The sequence below is a fragment of the Convolutriloba macropyga genome, unplaced genomic scaffold (assembly GCF_964194025.1).
Source record: "Convolutriloba macropyga unplaced genomic scaffold, txConMacr16.3 SCAFFOLD_5120, whole genome shotgun sequence".
Lineage (NCBI taxonomy): Eukaryota > Metazoa > Xenacoelomorpha > Acoela > Convolutidae > Convolutriloba > Convolutriloba macropyga.
Genome location: NW_027449876.1, coordinates 1 through 18387, shown reverse-complemented (window position 1 = coordinate 18387; position 18387 = coordinate 1). Strand labels below are relative to the sequence as shown.

General features: G+C 37.5%; 1 protein-coding gene across 1 annotated transcript; it reads left to right on the top strand.

Moving 5' to 3' along the window:
• Window positions 1-1877: 1877 nt before the first annotated feature.
• On the top strand, window positions 1878-15561 carry LOC142355391 (uncharacterized; the record flags this gene model as incomplete). The annotated part of the gene is made up of 3 exons (XM_075407588.1): window positions 1878-2015; window positions 12777-12856; window positions 15324-15561. Coding segments are annotated over exons 1-3 (423 nt in total), but the record flags the coding sequence as incomplete, so codon positions are not given.
• Between the last annotated feature and the right edge of the window lie 2826 nt (window positions 15562-18387).

Here is an 18387-nt window from a genome sequence, read left to right as displayed (position 1 = left end):
TCCCTCCACCCTCCCTTCCCCCTCCCTCCTCCCATTCAAAAGTTTGGAATGCATTATTTTGAAAATTTATTGCTTGAGAATATTGAGTTACATTTTAGGGCAAGTTGCACTCCAAAAGACAGAAGGAACTAAGTTTGTGAGGTGGGTATGGGATGGGTAGGGTGTGAGGGGAAGTTCAATGGGGTGGGTAGTGTGAACAATTAAGTGAACAACTACTCTTCAGTTCTTGTTCTCATAAACGGACAAGAGGAACAAAAGTATAGTTGTGAACAAAAACGATTCCTGTTGAATTTATTAATGGGGAAAGGGAAAAAATTTGAGCAGTTACAATCAATTGTCAATGGAGTGTCAACAGGATATATGAGAGTGTAATTACTCACACAATTCTATCCTCAGAATTGTTTCCTTAAAGTGTTCCAATTGTAGATTGGGTGTCAATTGGCTGTGCTTTTAAGGTGCCATTAGTGAGGACAGTTCATTTCATTATAGGACAATAAATAAATAAATAAATAAACATACAATAAACATTACTTTAAATTAATTATGACACTCGATATTCTTAATTTGTTGTATTAAACTTGAATGTCCATTTTTTGAATTGTTGAAAAGTTAAACTTAATCCTAAAATGCTTAAATCTTTGCCCCCTAAATAACTGATACCGCAAAAAGATACTGCTACGCTCACTGATCCACGTGATCTGCTATGTTTACTGATTAAAAATATGGATCTATTCTGTTTTGCTCCCCCCCCCCCCCCCCAAGCTTAGTGGGCTAATATCTTTTACGCCCCCCGCCAAACGTGCTATTTTTTCACACAGTAACGTGCTATATTACAACATATATTTTGTAACGGGGGGGGGGCATAAAAAACACTGGGGAGGACAGAATAGATCCAAAAAGATTATTACCCTTTCTGATGCAAATAAGAAGCAAACACAAGATTTGTTTGAAGCTTCTTTTTTGAGAAAAGTGTTTCCCAATATCCCTCTGGTGAGTTTCAAAAGACTCTATAGCTTTGCAACCATCGAAAACTATTCTCACTGATGTGACTTGTTGCGCAAAAATGAGTGCATGTGACTTCTTTGACAGCACAACCAAAACAAGACGAATTTGAGCTTTAACAAATTGCAATCATTGTAATCAAATAATATAGAAGTAATAAATAACCCGGGTCGAGGTTTTAGAGTAATTTTTTGTAAGAAATGCGGTGAATGCGGTGAAATTTTGTAAGAAATGCGGTGATTGCGGTGAATGCGGTGAAAATAAATAATTCACCGCATTTCACCGCATTTCTTACAAAAATTCACCCCAAAATTCACCGCATTTCTTACAAAAATTCACCGCATCAACTTTTGTGGCAAAATAATGTAAGAAATGCGGTGAAAGCGGTGAATGCGGTGAAAAAAAATAATTCACCACATTTCACCGCATTTCTTACAAAAATTCACCGCGAAATTAACCACATTTCTTACAAAAATTCACCGCAAATGATTTCCAAAGTTTGCTCAATCTGATTTAAATTCACAAGCAAGTTCAATGATTTACGTGAAAGTTGGCGCAGTGGACTAAGCAGTGGAAGTCATGCAGGCGGGCAGAGGTTCGAACACGTGTGGGGACGACTCTTTTTTGTAAGAATACTGAGAACGCGGTGAAAATAAATAATTCACCGCGATTCACCGCATTCACCGCAAAAAGATGTAAGAAATACGCGGTGAAAATTATTTTTTTTCACCGCATTTCACCGCATTTCTTACGAAATTTCACCGCCAAACCTCGACCCGGGAATGAATCCATCACAAGACTCTTTTAACATTGTTTATGATCTCATAACTGATTTCAGATTAACATGGAGTCTTCTCTTGGGTTGTTATAGGTACCCAGTGTACGTGAGTGGCTGTGTCTGGCTGAGCATGTGGTGTCTCACCTCTGGCAATCTGTACGTGTATGACTTGGTAGACAACAAGTGTGTCTATGCTGACTATCTGTCTCAGCTGGGGGGACAGATATACTTCCAGGCCTCTTTTTAAATAAACAAACAAATAATTAAGCAATTCTACTTACTCAATTTTGACAATAATTCACACCAGAGAAAAGATTTTGTAAGAAAAATAATTCCTTGATTACCTGTAAATTTTCGGGAAAATATTATTTTAAAACCTGTTCATACAGGCTAGAACGCATTAACTTTTGCTGCATTTTCCGTTTTGAGAAGATTCTGCTCAATTCTAATGTGTCATGGAATAGTTTTAAATGTAAATTACCCGGGTAGAGGTTTTTGGGTGAATTTTTGTAAGAAAGGCGGTGATTGGGTGAGTGCGATGAAAAAATATTTCACCGCATTGCATCGCATTTCTTACAAAATTCACTACATCGACTTTTGTGGCAAATTAATGTAAAAAATGCGGTGAATGCGGAGAACGCGGTGAAAAAACAATTCACCGCATTTCTTACAAAAATTCGCCGCGAAATTCACCGCATTTGCATTCCAACGTTTACTCAATCTAATTTAAATTCACAATAAATATCTGATATAAATTAAATTGAGATTTCAAATTTGTTGCAAAACAAAAAGCATTGATCACCAATTGGGGAAAAATTATCAAATGCGCTGCAAAATTGTTTTTCCACTTTTTTCTCAGAATGGTTTACATGCAAGGTTTCATTTTTTTCTTTGGTCAAGTTTTTTTAAGTTTACCTTACAAAACGGACAGAAACAGAGAAGCATCAATTTGCAGTTCTCTGAGTCCATTTTTAATTCAGATTTGAGGTTCCATCCATTGAAGAAATTGAAAAGAGGAAAAAGGAAAACTTTTGAATGAACAGTTGACACGAAAAAAATGTAGATTAGGTCCGGAAAGAAGATTTCTGAGTAGTTGAGGTAAAACTTGTTTTAGTAAGAGAGATTTAGAAGCCCTGTACCTCTTTTTGGCCTATTATGTACCAAAAAAGTTGTTTAAAAAAGTTCTGTTCTGTAAAACAAGAGCTTCGTTTAGCTAATGCAGCACTAAAATCAAAGCTCGAATTTTATGGAAGAAGAAGTGGTAGATCCGATTCCTTAAAAAATGAAATAAAAGATAATTGAAAAAAAATCTTTTTTATATCTATTGCGGCTGAGCTTAACAACTCAGAAATTAAATTGAATAGCGCTTCAAGGTCATTTCAAGCCTTAAAGCTAGAATAGAGTGACAAGCGAAATTTAATGATACATTCTATCGAAGCCAAACGGATTTGGTCATTTTGTTCAACATTTATATTTAGCAACTATTATTAGTACACAATCGTCATTCATGAAGTATAACTCAAACTCGAACTACCTCAACCACCAGCAAAACAATACTACGACTTAACAGTATTGCATCAGATTCTTTGCGATTGGATTGCGAATCAACCTGTTATTGATACAGAATATTCGACAAAACTTCTACATGGTTAACAAATTTCCCATGACATCAAATTTACACTGAAAAAAAGACGTTATGGAAAAGTGTTCACATTCTGTCGACATTATTATCTACAACCAACCAACAGTTGAATTTGACTTGTAAATGCACGTGACTAGCAGCATAAAAGGAGCTCGAACAACTACCAAGAATCAGTTGAAATTTGCAATTTTGGTTATATTAAACTGACATACAGTGCGTATTGAAGCACACTTTCTTGAGCGGTAAATTAATTGTTATCGTGTCTTGTTTCTGTAGATCATATTAGTGATTTTACAGTCTTAACTTTACTTTGACTTGTGAAAAGAGAATTAACTTTGATATTCTCAAAACTTTCTTTCTGAGGAACGAAGTTCCAAAGTAAGAGAAACTTTGTGCAAAGCATAAAGTCAGTTTCTCTTACTGGCTTTAACGAAGCCTACTCTAGTTCAACATTGTTGTTATTGAAACCAATAGAGAGACTTTCTAACATTAAAGTTAAAAAATTTATTATTGTAGTTCAGTTACTTTTACAGTTTTTCTGACTGTTTTTGCAATCTTTGTGATAGAAAGCCGAAACTTTGCAAGACTATAGTCAAGTTATAGGGCTACAAATTGTTGGAATTAGAATTCCGAAATTCGGTTTACAAGTTGAGTTATTAACAAAAACTCAACAAAATTTGACTGTTTCAATTTGAATTATTTTGTTATTATGAGAGAAACAAGTTTCTTATTCAGCAAAGCTGAGCGATTAGTTATCAGGAGTAATTGAGCAACAAGAAATGCATCGGTAATCTACAGTATAGCGGATAATACAGTTCTCAAAAATTAACTGCAAAAACACAATATCCGGACAGATTTGAAACCGCTGAAACGAACTGGGCGGTGTAAAGTTTTCCTTGACTTTGATAGGAGAACAGCCGTTACATTTGGTCCGCCGACCCGGACAGTGGAAGGCAAACTGCTTTCCAATCTGATGAAGAGAGTCCGATGGCACCCACCAAAAAGAATCAAACAAATCAACACCAACAGGCCAGCGAGGCGAACAGAAGAGTGCAATTCAATAAAGAAATTGAAGTGCGAACCCTGTTCAAAGGAAACCAACAAAGCAAAAGCGAACAGCAACCAGGCAAGTAAAGCACAACTAGCAGAGAGGAGCTTCAATCAACAGCTCACAGGTACGATAAGAAGCTTCAAGAGTTAGTGGAGAAAGTTAACACTAAAAGAAGTCTTGGCTACAAAATAATTGAAGATTCAGATCGACCCAACAAATTAAAGGTCCTCTATCAACAGACTGTCCACCTCCTAGAGGAAGAAATACCCAAGCAACTGCAGCGTCGAAACAAGCTTGTGCCCTACAAAGCAAATTTCGTTGAAGAACATCTGAAAGAAGCAAGGAAGTGCAAAGCAAGTTTGGACTATCATTGGCTTTCATATATAAGCAAAGGCACGCAACCAGAAATGAATGCAGAGCAAAGCAACGCAACCCAAGCCGTGAATGACAACAAGAACAACAACAACTACCCAACGGACAACCCAGTTGCTCAAACAGTGCAAAACGGAGCAACAGCAAGCGGCCAAGAGACGGAGAATGTTTCGGAAACATCTTCAGCAAAGCAAAGGCGAGAGGAAAGGATGAAAAAATTCGATATCGAATTCGAAACCAAGATGCGATTGGAACAAGCACGGTTTGAGCGGAGGAGGCTAGAGCTGGAAATGCAAATGAAGGAACCGGAAACCAAGCATCAATTGCTGGAGGAAGAGCGTGAGCTAGAGCGCAAAGTGAAGAGAACAGCATTAGAGAACGATGATGCTCGTTCCCAATCAACTGGTGCTCGAGACAAATCACCCTTTAACTGGACCCCAAAGGAAAGAGATGTCTCTGACTGGGCCAGCAGGATGGACAACCTTCTAACACCAGAACGATCAACAGCTCGCTTCGAAGTAACCCCTGAAGTGAACAGGCATAGTCACTTCTCACGATATCGCAGTTCACGAGACCGATACACAAGTGTTGAAGACCGAGACGTTTCCCCCAGAACTGGTCTATTACGATACAGCACTGGCTATTCAGGTAGTAGTAACCTACCAAAGCTGAAATTGAACAACTTCGACGGAAACCCTCTCGAATGGCCGGAGTGGTCTAGTATGTTCATTGCTACAGTGGATCAACGACCAATACCAGACTCAGAGACGATGAGCCATCTGAAGACTCTACTGACAGGCAAGGCAAGGTCAGTAATTTCTGGAATGAGCTATTCTGGACAGTTCTATGGTGCTGCATGGAGCATTCTGGAGAGGAATTTTGGAAGGCCTCATGTGATCATTGATGCACAACTGGAGAGCCTTCACAAAGCAAGTCAGGTGAAACCACACGACTCAACAGGTCTGATCAGTTTCTCAGTTATTGTTTCGAACTTTGTGAATGTGCTCAAAGAGTACAAGCAGATTGGTGATCTGCAATCAAGCTCGACATTGTATATGGCAGTAGATAAACTACCCCAAGTTCTCAAAGAGAAGTGGTGGTTCTATGTTGATGATAAAAACGAAGATTGGCCTGATCTGATTATGTTTGAAAAATGGCTATCAAAGATTGCTTTCGTGCACGAAGGGTTTTCAGCTTTCAAGGGAGAGCGAAGAGAAGAAGACCGAAGAAGCACAAATAGAGACAAACGGTTCTCGAAAACTTCGAAATTCAGTGCAAGTTCCAACGTGAAAGAAACGAAGCAAACGCAAAGTGATCACTGTCCGCTAGTTAATGGCACTCATAAAATATAGAGCTGTCCACTATTCAGGAGCATGAGTGTGAATGATCGGTACGCAGCAGTGAGAAAGCAACGCTTATGTTACGGATGTCTAGGCAAAGGACATGCAATCAAAGATTGTAAAGTCAATGCGTGCGGCATCAATGGATGCATCAAGAAGCACAACCGATTGCTACACTCAGAAAACCGAATGGACGAGGGCAATCATGCAGTCAACGTAAGCGCAGCAACAATCAACCAGAGTAACAAAGTTACTAGCTTTCTTCAGATAGTTCCTGTCTCAATACAACAGAGCGGTGGCAACAGGCTGAACACATATGCTTTCCTCGATAGTGGATCAACGGTTTCATTCGTTGATCAAAATGTGCAAGAGAAGTTACGGGCCCAAGGCACCGATGTGACGCTCAACATAGCTGGCATACACGGAACGAAGGATCTGAAGACAGAAAGAGTTCCTCTCAAAATAAAGGGACTACATTCAAAGGTGCATTCAAACGAAGCGTTTGCACACCCGTCAATCTCCTTGGGAAACACAAACTACAACAAGCTGAAGCAAAGCTTCAATCACTTGAGTGTTTTACCAAACAAAAGCTTCAACTTGATGGAAGTTGGCATCATCCTCGGTCAAGATGCTTATGAGCTACAACGCCCATTGGACTATAAGATAGGAACACGAAGTGAACCTTTCGCCGTTCTAACAGAGCTAGGATGGGTAGTCAGTGGACCCATGACGGGCAAAAGAAGACAAAATGTTTGTCATTTCGCCTTCACTGAAGATGTGAAAGTGGCTGAGAATATCCAAACCTGGTGGGACATAGAAACCTATGCTTCCAAAATCAACATCGTCCGTCAGTCAAAGAACAAACTGCAGGCACAAAAGATGCTAGAGAGGACGACAAAGTTCACAGGCGAGCGGTACGAAGTGGGAATGCTGTGGAGTGAACCAGAACCAAACCTACCGAACAACTACAGCTCAGCCTTGGGTCAGCTTTACTCACTGGAGCAAAGATTCCAAAGGGACCCAAACCTGAAGAATTTCTATCAACAGTCAATAGATACAGACGTGGAAAAAAGATTTGTAAAGATATTGGACGAGTCCGAAGTGAAAGGCACCTTCGGGAAAGAATGGTATTTGCCACATCGTCCAGTGCTAAACCCGAACAAGCCGGGCAATGTAAGACGTGTTTGCAACGCTGCCTCCAAGTACAAAGAAGTATGCCTAAACGATAAGCTACTAGCAGAACTTGATCTGCTACATGGTTTGATTGGAACAATATTCAGATTCCGTGAAGGACCAATTGCCCTGACAGCTGACATCGAATCGATGTTTCTACAAGTGCAAGTTCCCAAACAGGATAGAGGTTGCTTGAGGTTCTTATGGCGTCCGAGAACAAATGAACTTGTTCAGATATACGAATATCAGCGTCACGTATTTGGAACTAAGAGTCCTCCAACTTGTGCAAACTATGCTCTCAAGCGAGTGGGACTGGACAGTGAAAAAAAGAGTATCCGATTGCAGCAAAGGCAATACAAAACAACTTCTACATGGACGATTTCATCAAATCAGTAGAAACCCCGGAAGAAGCAATTGAAGTTTTCAACCAACTACAACCTCTTCTCTCACAACATGGATTTGAACTGAAGAAGTGGATAAGCAACAACGATGCTGTTACCAAAGCAATCCCAGAAGACTTGAAGTCTATCAGCAACACAAAGCAAGTCGAAGTGGAACCCAATACGGAGGGATCTTCTGTGCTAGGACTAAAATGGACCGTTACTGATGATAGCCTTCAAGTGTGTAAAGGTACCAACAAGGAAGTGGAAACCCCATAACCCAGAGGAAGATTTTGTCATTGGTATCTTCAGTATTCGACCCGATCGGATTGTTTGCTCCGTTCAGTGTTCATATGAGACGACTTCTGAAAGGCATCTGGACTAAGAATGGACAACATTGGGACAACGAAGTGGAGCCTAGTGAAGAAGAAGAATTCCTGAGATGGAAAGAACAACTTCCAATAGTGGCTGAAACAAGCATCGATAGAAGGTATTTCAACTAAGAGAGGGATAAAACCGAGCTTCATGTGTTTGCTGACGCATCTGAAGACACGATGTGTGCAGTAGCCTATCTACGTTCACAACCAAAAGAATACTCAGCTGACTTAGCATTTGTCATTGGAAAATGCAGAGTGGCACCGATGAGGCATCTTTCAATACCGCGATTGGAATTGCAAGCGGCAGTCATGGCAGTGAGGTTGAAAGAACAGATAGTCAAAGAACATGAAATGAAGATAATTAGTTGCAGTTTTTGGTCAGACTCAACTACAGTATTGCAGTGGATACACAGTTCCCATCGCAAGTAGCAAGTGTTTGTAGCCAATTGAGTGGCTGAGATACTAGATACAACTGATGTTTCACAGTGGAAACATGTCAGCGGTATTAACAACCCAGCGGACATTGGCACCAGAGCAATCAACATTGGGGAACTCAAGAGAAGTGAGTGTTTCACTGAGCCGGCCTGGTTGAAACGACCAGAAAGTGAATGTCCAGAGCAAGTGAACCTAATCTTTGCATCAGATGAAGAGAATATACCCTCATCAGTCTTCATGATACAAGCTGAAGAGAAGAAAGCTGTTATCCAGTGGGAACGATTCAGTAGCTTCAACAGACTAGTAAATACAGTGGCATACGCACAGCGAGCATTGAACAAACACAGACCAGCAACACTCATAGTTAGCATCGAAGAAAGAGCAAAAGCAAAAGCAACAATCTTCAAGCTACTACAACAAGAGCAGTTTGGTGAAGAGATGAAATCTCTCAAAGCTGAAAAGGAAATTCCAAAAGTCAGCAAAATTCTACAATTCTCACCCTTCCTGGATGAAGAAGGACTTATTCGAGCCAAAGGCAGAATAGGCAAAAGTCAGTTGGACTTCAATGCAAAGCATCCAATTTTGCTACATTGGAAACATCATGCGGTTGAATTATTCTTGCGAAACGAGCACAAGGACAATCAACACGAGGGCACTGAGCATGTAAGAAACATTGTTCAGCAGAAGATGTGGATCCTAGGCATACGGAACGCCTTAAGATCAATCAAGAACAAGTGCATTACCTGCAGAAAAGGCAGAGCACAAACGATAGCACAAGTAATGGCAGGTCTACCCGAAGAGCGGTTAGATGTTTCAACAGCCTTTTCAAATGTTGGAGTCGACTACTTTGGTCCTTTCATTGTGAAGATTGTGCGAAGAAATGAAAAGCGATGGTGTTGTCTCTTTACTTGTCTAACTATGAGAGCGGTGCATATAGAAGTGGTACCTAAGTTGGACACTGATAGTTGTCTCAATGCAATAATGAGATTTATTGCTCGTAGAGGCAAACCGAATACGATCATCAGCGACAACGGGACAAATTTTGTTGGAGCTGAAAGAGAATTTGCAGAGTACGTTGCGGCATGGAACAAAGAAGGGATCGAAGAACATCTAATTCAACGAGGGATCAGATGGAAGTTCAACCCAGCCGCAGCACCTCACTTTGGATGAGTATGGGAGCGGTTGGTGAAAAGTTGCAAGAAAGCAATGTATGCAGTGTCTGGGAACAGATCAGTCACCGAGGACGTTCTTTCAACAACGATGTGTATTGTTGAGCAGACGTTGAACGCGAGACCTTTGACTCCAGTCAGTTCAGATATCAATGACTTAGAAGCATTGACCCCCAATCTCTTCTTGCTTGGCAACAAGAAATTTTGCTTACCCTACCTACCATGCGCGGAGGAATTTGTCGATCATCGAAAGCTCTTTCGACAAACTCAAGCCTATGCAAATCTCATATGGGACAGATTTCGTAAAGAATATCTGCCAACTCTGAATAATCGGCAAAAATGGCGATCTACGGCGAACGAAACCCTTTAAGAAGGCAATCTCGTTTGGTTGATCGAAGGCAGCAATAAGCGTGGATATTACAATCTAGGTCGAGTTGCGGAGACCATCGATGGGTCTGACGGTGTGATTTGATCAGCTATAGTTTGAACGAACGACGGAGTGTACAAGAGACCAGTAGTGAAGCTCGCCCCAGTACTACCTGGAAAAGATGTTTTCGCGATGGAAAACAGGGCCGGCGATATTGCGGCTCAGCGTAACAACTCAGAAATCAAATTGAATAGCGCTTCAAGGTCATTTCAAGCCTTAAAGCTAGAATAGAGTGACAAGCGAAATTTAATGATACATTCTATCGAAGCCAAACGGATTTGGTCATTTTGTTCAACATTTATATTTAGCAACTATTATTAGTACACAATCGTCATTCATGAAGTATAACTCAAACTCGAACTACCTCAACCACCAGCAAAACAATACTACGACTTAACAGTATTGCATCAGATTCTTTGCGATTGGATTGCGAATCAACCTGTTATTGATACAGAATATTCGACAAAACTTCTACATGGTTAACAAATTTCCCATGACATCAAATTTACACTGAAAAAATGACGTTATGGAAAAGTGTTCACATTCTGTCGACATTATTATCTACAACCAATCAACAGTTGAATTTGACTTGTAAATCCACGTGACTAGCAGCATAAAAGGAGCTCGAAAAACTAACAAGAATCAGTTGAAATTTGCAATTTTGGTTATATTAAACTGACATACAGTGCGTATTGAAGCACACTTTCTTGAGCGGTAAATTACTTGTTATCGTGTTTTGTTTCTGTAGATCATATTAGTGATTTTACAGTCTTAACTTTACTTTGACTTATGAAAAGAGAATTAACTTTGATATTCTCAAAACTTTCTTTCTGAGGAACGAAGTTCCAAAGTAAGAGAAACTTTGTGCAAAGCAAAAAGTTAGTTTCTCTTACTGGCTTTAAAGAAGCCTACTCTAGTTCAACATTGTTGTTATTGAAACCAATAGAGAGACTTTCTAATATTAAAGTTAAAAAATTTATTATTTTAGTTCAGTTACTTTTACAGTTTTTCTGACTGTTTTTGCAATCTTTGTGATAGAAAGCCGAAACTTTGCAAGACTATAGTCAAGTTATAGGGCTACAAATTGTCGGAATTAGAATTCCGAAATTCGGTTTACAAGTTGAGTTATTAGCAAAAACTCAACAAAATTTGACTGTTTCAATTTGAATTATTTTGTTATTCTGAGAGAAACAAGTTTCTTATTCAGCAAAGCTGAGCAATTACGTATCAGGAGTAATTGAGCAACAAGAAATGCAACAGTAATCTACAGTATAGCGGATAATACAGTTCACAAAAGTTAACTGCAAAAACACAATATCCGGACAGATTTGAAACCGCTGAAACGAACTGGGTGGTGTAAAGTTTTCCTTGACTTTGATAGGAGAGCAGCCGTTACAATATCTTTTTTATTTTTCAGTACTCTCTGCAATACTCAATTTGTTTTTGGTTTCAATTCCTTTTCAATATCGTCATCGGCATTTTCGTGATGAAACGGTTGTTTATGATATCTTCCACTCTGTTTGCAAAATTACAAATTTCAAATAACTCTTTAAGGAAGCTTTCAATCTATTCCATAGTTTCGCTTTTCTTTTGTTTTCGATAACGGTTGACGAAGAGGTCAAAACTTAAATTGCGTGGTCGAATAAAGGTGAAAACAAACTTGCCTCAGAGTCCTTACGTTGTTAAATGGCGTGCAAATTTTTGTGTATGAGTTTGTCGTCCGGCTGTGCCTATACTAAGATATTGTAATGGGTCGCCACATATTGACCAAGGACAATCTCTACAGACAATCGCAGTTTCGGTCATCTTTTGTTTTCGGTTAAAATGTTTGACACATAATTGTACATTAATGTACACCTATTCCTCTTTTTTTTATCTGTTAATTCTCCCTTTTCACTCACAAACATCTTTAAGATGCAGACAACTCTATTCCAAAGATGAACATTTTTTATCGAGCAAATTCTTTCTCTTAGATTAAAGTAAAATTAGCCTTGTTTTACACGTCCAATAAAAAAACTTCTGCATGATATATTCCTTTTGTACTGTTTGGAGCAATTGCATGTTCAAAATATAATTTTCTGCTGTTTATGAAAGTAAATTTTTAATCATAAAAGAAGACTCTTTTTCACTGGATATACCACAATATTTTTTTTGCTCAGACTGGTTTGTTCTTTTCTCCTGAACACAATTCTTGTTTTGAGCGGAAAACAATATTTTTCCTGAGTAGTATCAAGTGCAAGTAACGAATGAAATTAAAATTTTGATGTTTTAAAACAAAATTAAAATCGATTGTTTTAAAAACATTGACATCAGAAACTTTCATCGAGTTCGTTTATATTTTTTTTTGCATTTTTACACTGTTCCTCTCTCTCTCTCTCTCTCTCTCTCTCTCTCTCTCTCTCTCTCTCTTTCTCTGTATGTACATATGAGTGTTAGAGCGAGAATAGGACAAAAATGCTTTAATTAGCTCTCAAAGTTGCCATTTTACTTTTCATAGAGTTTGTTAGTATTGAAGACAATGGACTGAAAAATTCAAGTAGACTTATAGTGATTTTGTTCCCAATTTCGAGTTAAGAAAAAACGGAAATAAAGAATAAAAAATGAGGCCAAATTGACTATTTTGACTATAGTATGCACTGACAGTGTTGTATTGTGGTCTACCCTCTTCTCTCCTGTTCGTCTTCAACATCATCATATTATACAAACTCAAGTTAGTACCAAGTTATAACTTCTCATAAGTATTCGAACTTTTGCACATTTGAATTTATTTGTTCCGACCCTCTTGAGAGGGGAGGAACTATATACTCAAATGGGTTTTTTTTGTTCAGTCAATTTTGACCGATCGATATATTCATCGTACAGAGTTGTGAGCGGTATCATTAAAAAGCCCCTCCAGCGTAGAATATGAAATTAAAAAGATTTTTTTTAATTTCGTATTTTACAGGGAGTTATCGATAGTTGAAGTTTTGCGAACAATTGACGGATATCCGATTATTCACATTTTCCTGATTTTCGCCTAAAATTTCTTCAATTCTGCTAAAAAATGTAAAAATTGTTGACAATAGTACTGTTAATCTTATTTTTAACGACATAAAAAGTAGTGCTGAAAATTTTTATTTAGTTTTTTGGCTAAAATTATGGCTAAATATTTCAAAATTCAGCATTTTTCAGCCCGAAATAAGCTTCTTTAGTCCATTTTGACTATATTTGCCCGAAGTACACAACCCAAAAACAATAAAAACAATCCTAGTAAACTACAAAGACAGCTAGTTTTATTTCCACTTCCCTTAGGGGTAGTCTAGAATAAAAAATTTGCCGTTTTTGCAAACGTTTTCTATGATAATCAAAAACGCAGCATTTAATTTTGATCTTTTAACTAACAATTTATCTATATTTAAAGCATTCGAAACAATTGAGTCCTCTAAATGGACAAACAGCAGTAGCGGCGTTGGTTTTGTTGCAATCTTGGACCGTTACAATCAATTAGAAATACGGAGTGTAAACAGTCGGTCTTTTTTTTAAATTAGGAGCTTTTTATGTTAATTAAAGAACAGAACAATTCACATCAAAGCTCACTGTTGATAGGTCCAGATTGCTTGCTAAGCAGTTCCAAATTATTGCATCAATTGTTTTTACTTTAATATTTTGGTCGTTTTCACTTTTTAAAATGTTTGCTTTTTAAATGAACAATTGCTTATTCAACTCTGCCTCAATTTTTCTCATAATTTGATCACGTTATAGCTTAGTGTCAGCAAAGAAAGAATGGTTAGTCATCAGCTTCTTTCTATTGAATTAAAATTTAATTTTTTTTGTGGTTTTACACGTTAAGCTATGGTTTTCTGGCTTTGATACTACTCGATTTCACATTTTTTTTTTGTTTTTTTAGGTATTGGCCAAATTTCACGTTTTTTCTCGTTTTTTCACATTATCACATTATTGACAGTTCACATATTGCATTATTGCCATTCAAAATAAGACACAATTGAACATATAAAAGTCTTGAAAGTAATATCATATGGTTTTGACGTCTTCGACACCCCTTTCTCGAAGAATTTAAATTAATTTTATACAATTGTCTTTAATTGTCGTTTTAACTTTGTCTTTTTAGTCGTATGAAACTACCTGGATAATAACAGCTCTAATTGGCATTTCATGAGGAATAAATCTTTGTTCTGATTTGAGTAGATAGCTGATGGCCTTCATGACTTTGAAAACCATTCTTTTCAAAAATAAAAAACTCTTTTTAACAATCTTTAACTTCTCATTTTTGTTGTTTTCTGTCTATTCGTTACCTAGCTTTGTTAATTAGAGGTCAAAAATGACAATTTTGTTGTCGAGGGAATTTGCAAGTGTACAAAATCTAATGTTGTTAAAAGAATTCTTTATGAAATCACTGGATCCGACACGGGTTTTTCGCAAAAAAGTGAACTAATTTTTGGTTTTTGTCTATTTTAAACGCTCTTTTTGTAGACGTAAGATATATTCTGACTTATGAAAGGTCTCAAGCAGTTCTTTTTGACGAAAAGGTGAACCTGCTTAATTGCTTCATTTTGTATCTAATGGCTTTCATGACTTTGAAAATAATGGCTTTCATGACTTTTTCGCCAATTATCTAATGCAGCATTTTTTACTCCACTGAGTTATTTGCGTTGGAGGCGATCTTTGCTCATAAACATTTTTTTGAAAAAAAGTCGAATTTTTGGGGTTTTCTGTCTGTTCCTCATTTGGTAGGCATTTATGCCAAAAATGTGGATGAGCGGGGTCGGAACTTTATGTGCGAACGCACATTACCGAGCCTCCTTGTTACTATCTGCAATCAATATTCTGCACAAAAGATGTCCACCCCTATTTGTTAAATAAATGAATTTAAATAAGACGAACACCGAAGAAAGACATGCTAAACGCAGACAAAATTTGGGTTCTTTCGCATTATATACCAACCCCCCTCCCCACACACACACACACACACACACACACACACACACACACACACACACACACACACACACGCACACACACACGCACACACACACACACACGAAAATTATAGTCCACATTTACATTTTGGTATATTTATGGTGATTGGGCTGGGGGGAATACGGCTGTGCTTTGTTCAAGTCGATCAAGGCTGCAAAAGGAAACAGATTCCAAAATAAGATTTTTTTCTCTGGATTTAGAACGAGTGCGAGCACTTTCAACAAGTCATCTCGTCAATCGGCCATCACTCGGGTGTTGATTCTGGTCTCGTGGGCATTTCTCTTCTTCACTGCATGTTCTGCCATCCCAATCTATATTGCTCTATTCTTTATAAACCCAAAACTGGACACCAACGACACGCTTGGTTTGCATATTTTGCATCTACTATATTGTTTCAACCCCAGTTTTGAGCCGTTATCACGACCGCAGTTGAATTGCGTTATTATCCCAGATAGATCAGGCCGTGCCATATAGTGTAAATGACCTCTGACTCAACTGTTATTAGCTTGAAATATATTCAGCGCTCGTATTTCACTTAAATCTACGTCTGATCAGAATGAAGTGCGCTCGAGGCCACCTCTGATCAGGCTACCCCAGACCAAAGTTACCTCAGATCAGACACACTCAAGACCATTTCCAGACTAGAGTGCGGCTCTGATCCAAACCAATGTCTGAAATCGGAATTCTGTTATCAGATTAAAATTTATGTTTTACAAGAGCCAATACATTCAATTTTCATATAAGATTTTTTGCGATCATGTGTTTCCTCATCAATATGCGTTTCAGTTTTACTAATTAACTATTGATTTCAATCAGACACACATCATTATACCATTTTAAAATGTACATTTTTTGTTCTTTTGGGTTTCTATTGCAGAAGTTGTCCGTTTAAACCTAAAAAATTAGCTTAACATTACGTTCTAAAAATCTCTCTCAGCATACTTTCTCGTGTGTTCCAAATCTGTCTTTTTAAAGTGCTCTCGAGTTGATCTCTGATCAGACCAAAACAATCTCTAATTAGAGAAGTTCCAGAACATTTTTCAGGTTTTTGTGCGCTCCAAGACATCTCCAGAGGTCACGCTGGTCTAGACATAACGACCTGGGAGGCAATCAATTTCTTGCTGACTTTTTGTTAGGATGGTTTTGCTACAATTTGGGTGTTTACATTTTAATAAAAATGTAATACCGACTAAGTGTTATAGCAAAACTTAATGTAGAATTTTATCATTTGAATTTCTTTTGATGAATTGTTTCTTTAATTGCAACTGATCTCTGTTTGAAACAAGATCTCTCTGAAAACACAAAAATTGAAGATAAAAAACAATTTGAGGTAGCCAAAGTTGCATCTGATCAAACTATGGTGCTTTCCAGAGGAATTTCTAAGGCGAAAATGAGGCGCACAAAAACCTTTTTTGTAACTGTAAAATTTAACATGTAAAATTTTATTGTTTCAAAATTTAGATTAACTTATTCTGTGATGTGTAGTTTTTATATCTGACAAAATTAAATAAAAATCTGATCAGTAATATCGCCTTTGTTTTTAATTTTTATTCTGGTTCCGTAAAGAATTTCAAGTTCTCACCAGAAGTGTGGACTAAACAAAAACAGTGAGGCAAGAAAGTATTATGGCTTTTGATTTGAAATGCCCCTTACGTTTTAAACGTTTTAAACTTTACTTTTTTTGCATCTTCTCGGCATGCCAAAAAAAATCCGTTAAACGCGAAGCAGCCTACAAAATATGACAACTGCAAATTTTTGTATATCAATAGTCAACGTTTCTCAGTGAGCTCTTCTAACAATTTATAAGCTGTAGTAATTTGCGAGTATTACTAGATAAGAAAACCCAAAAGGATGCTCAAACATGATTGTAGTCAGAACCACTATAGCACCATAGAAAATGGCCAAAAAAGTCTCCTGATATGTAAAAAAAGTTTCATAATTCTTTTTGCAGTTCTGTTTCTGAAGGTGAACGCAAAGTAAGCGGAAGTAAAAGTAAACCGACATAAAAGCAAGCCAAAAGTTGTGTAATAGTTATGTAATCTATCAGAAATAGTAAATCGTTAACCGTTACAATCAACACTGCGCATAGTATTATAGTGCTTAATGTATTCCAATGCACCAAAGAAACCAAAAATACGTCAATTCTTAAACATCTAGTGGATGGCCATGCCTCCCATCCGCCGTGGGAAGTAATCCGGAAACGGCAGGTCGATTATCGCGGCGAAGCCAGGGGCACATTAATATACGGGTATCCCAACATTTTTGGGCTTACTTGACCTCATTTTCAAAATTCGGCTTGCATGCCTATCGGCTTTAAAAGCAAATTTAGGGAAAAAATGAAACTGGTCATTTTTTTGGTTGAATGCAAAATATCACTCAATTTAATACAACCATAAACACTTTAAAAAACCATTTTGAGAGGTACTGTTTGGATCAACAGTTTAGTGACTTTTATTAAACAATATAATTCTAAGAATCTAACTCTATTTCACGCAAATTTTCCCGTACAGCACAAATTTTCAGTAACATATTTCAATCATTCGATCATTCTATCGAGAAGCAACCCGTCTAACTCTCCTAATTTAAAATCATATAAAACAAAACTGAGCCAAATTTTGCGTTTAACAAAAATAAAGCAAGTCAAAAAAATTGCAACAATTGCCAAACTCTTGAGAAATCCGACTTGAGCCGGGCTGCGCTATCTCTGCATTATTTAGGTAGGCAACATTATTGCCAAAAACTCAGCAGCATTTTTCGCTTAAAAATTTTAACTTTCAGTATAACCACGAACAATTTACGACGTTTCAGCTAGCTTAAAATTGAAACCAGTAAGCTTTCGGATAAGAGAACAAATCAATCTGGCCAAATTCTTACCTATTGGTTAGTTCTATGGTATTGTCATTTTCCGACAAAATAGCTATAGTTGTGCTGTATTCCGGAAAACTACTATGGGTGAAACAGCAAAAAGCAATATCAAATTACCGACAATTCAATTATATCCAGCAGAAACGAATTTTTTTTACCAGTTTCAATTGATTTTTGCTGGAAGTCAAAAAAAGCAGAAATGAAAACAGTCTATTCTGAAATTTATGCAATAGTTGGGAGAGTTCAATCAGCTTCTTTCAAGCATCAAATGAATTAAATTCAATTATTTTGCGTTTTTAAATTTGCGTTTTCAGGAGTCATAAATTGTTTTTTTTCTGACATTTGACAAACTCCTTGTACATAGACACACACACACAAACACACACACATATATATATA